At 68.8% G+C, this 2,083-nt stretch overlaps 1 protein-coding gene across 1 annotated transcript in view; it reads right to left on the reverse strand.

The window, feature by feature from the left end:
* LOC121350418 (integrin alpha-10-like) overlaps positions 1-1,718 on the reverse strand; it is a gene marked incomplete at its 3' end in the record, with an annotated part of 3,161 nt that extends 1,443 nt beyond the window's left edge. The window contains exons 1-4 of the mRNA XM_041461731.1: positions 1,596-1,718; positions 1,328-1,497; positions 337-479; positions 151-258 (exon numbers count right to left, since the gene is read on the reverse strand). Of these exons, the coding sequence (XP_041317665.1) occupies positions 151-258; positions 337-479; positions 1,328-1,497; positions 1,596-1,687 (513 nt within the window). The remainder of the gene's footprint in view (positions 1-150; positions 259-336; positions 480-1,327; positions 1,498-1,595) is intronic.
* Between the last annotated feature and the right edge of the window lie 365 nt (positions 1,719-2,083).

Consider the following 2,083-nt stretch of genomic DNA (forward strand, 5'->3'; position numbering starts at 1 on the left):
GTTCCCAGGGGTGATCCCAGTGTCCCCCCAGTGAGCAGGGGTGATCCCAGTGCCCAGGGGCGATCCCAGTGTGATCCCAGTGTGATCCCAGTGTGACCCCAGCGCCCGGGGGCGATCCCAGCGCCCCGGCCCCCCCGTCCCAGTACGCACCAGTTTGCGGAGCGAGGTGGGAGCCGCCTCATCCAGCACCGAGCCGGCGGCCGCCCCCAGCGCCCAGCTGAGGCTGAGGCTCAGGGGCCGCAGGTAATCCGAGGTGTCCTGCACAACCGGGGGGTCCCGTCAGCCCCACGGCGCTGGGACCCCCGCGGTGGGGCCGGGGGGAGCCCCGGGGCTCACCAGGACGTGGAAGGGGACGCGGGCGCAGCTCTGCCCGCCCAGCCGCAGCTCCGCGCGGCGCTGCAGCAGCCGGCGGGCGCCGGAGTCGAAGGCAGCTCGGGATCCCGGGACCCGCTCCTCCAGGGACACGTTGTAGCGCAGATCTGCGGGAGAGGGGGCGGCTCAGCGGCCGGACAGCGGCGGGAGCGGCTGCTCCGGCGGGAGGGACCCCAGGGAAGCCCCGGGATGCTCCGGGGACGCGCTGGGTGGCACCGGTGGGATTCCAGAGAACCCTCAGAGGCTCCAGGGAATTCTCAGAGGATGCAGGAAAGTCTCAGGCTCCAGGATGTTGTGGGAAGCTCCAGGAAAGTCTCAGAGACCCCAGGAAAGTCTCAGAGGCTCCAGAAAAGTCTCAGAGACCCCAAGAAAGTCTCAGACTCCAGGACCCTTTGGGATGCTCTGGGATGCTCCGGGATGCTCCCCGCCCAGCCAGGGGTGCTCCAAGGACACTTCCAGGACCCTCTGGGAAGCTCCAAGACCCTTTGGGATGCTCTGGGATGGCTCTGGGGGACTCCAGGACCCTTTGGGATACTCTGGGATGCTCCAAGCACAGCCAGGGATGCTCCAAGGACACTTCCAGGACTCTCTGGGAAGCTCAAAGACCCTTTGGGATGGCTCTGGGATGCCTCTGGGATGCTCTGGGGTGCTCCAGGACCCTTTGGGATGCTCTGGGGTGCTCCCCACCCAGCCAGGGCTGCTCCAGGACCCTTTGGGATGCTCTGGGATGTTCCAAGCACAGCCAGGGATGCTCCCAGGACCCTTCCAGAACCCTTTGGGATGCTCTGGGATGCTCCAGGAGCCTTTGGGATGCTCTGGGATGCTCTGGGATGCTCCAAGCACAGCCAGGGATGCTCCCAGGACCCTCCCAGAACCCTTTGGGATGCTCTGGGATGCTCCAAGCACAGCCAGGGCTGCTCCCAGGACCCTGCAGCCCCCCAGGGCCCGCACTCACCGACAGCCAGCCCCGGGGGCGCGCTCGGGGCGCGGCTCCGCCCGCGGAAGCAGAGGCGGGCGCGGAGGCAGACGGCGCCGGAGCCGCCGCGGCGGCAGTTCCGCCGGGTGACGCTGATGGCCGCCGGCTCCACCGACACCGCCGCGGCCACCTGGAGGATCCAGCGGGACCTGAGGGACACGGCCGCAGCTCAGCGGGACCCCGGCCCGGGTGGCAGCGGAGGCGCGGAGAGCGCTGCGAGGGTGCCGGGAGCGGCCCGGGCTCTCACCGGGGGAAACTGAGGCACGGAGTGGCTCTCCGACTGAATGTCCCCATGGCCCACATGTCACTGTTCTCGGGGTGTCCATGGCCCTTCTCCATGTCCCTGTTCCCAGGGTGTCCCTGTCCCCATTCCCGGGCTGTCCCCATTCCCATTCCCAGGCTGTCCCTGTCCCTTCTCCCTGTCCCCATTCCCGGGCTGTCCCCCTTCCCAGGGCGTCCCTGTCCTTTCTCCCTGTCCCCATTCCTGGGCTGTCCCCGTCCCCATTCCCGGGGTGTCCCCATTCCCTGTTCCCGGGCTGTCCCTGTTCCTTCTCCTTGTCCCCATCCCCGGGCTGTCCCTGTCCCCGTCCCCATTCCCAAGGTGTCCCTGTCCCCCTTCCCGGGCTGTCCCCATTCCCAAGGTGTCCCCGTCCCTATCCCCGGGCTGTCCCCGTCCCCATTCCCAAGGTGTCCCCATGCCCATCCCCGGGCTGTCCCCGTCCCCTCCCCCGTCCC

This window comes from Pyrgilauda ruficollis, unplaced genomic scaffold, assembly GCF_017590135.1.
Source record: "Pyrgilauda ruficollis isolate IOZ18807 unplaced genomic scaffold, ASM1759013v1 scaffold1520, whole genome shotgun sequence".
Classification (NCBI taxonomy): domain Eukaryota; kingdom Metazoa; phylum Chordata; class Aves; order Passeriformes; family Passeridae; genus Pyrgilauda; species Pyrgilauda ruficollis.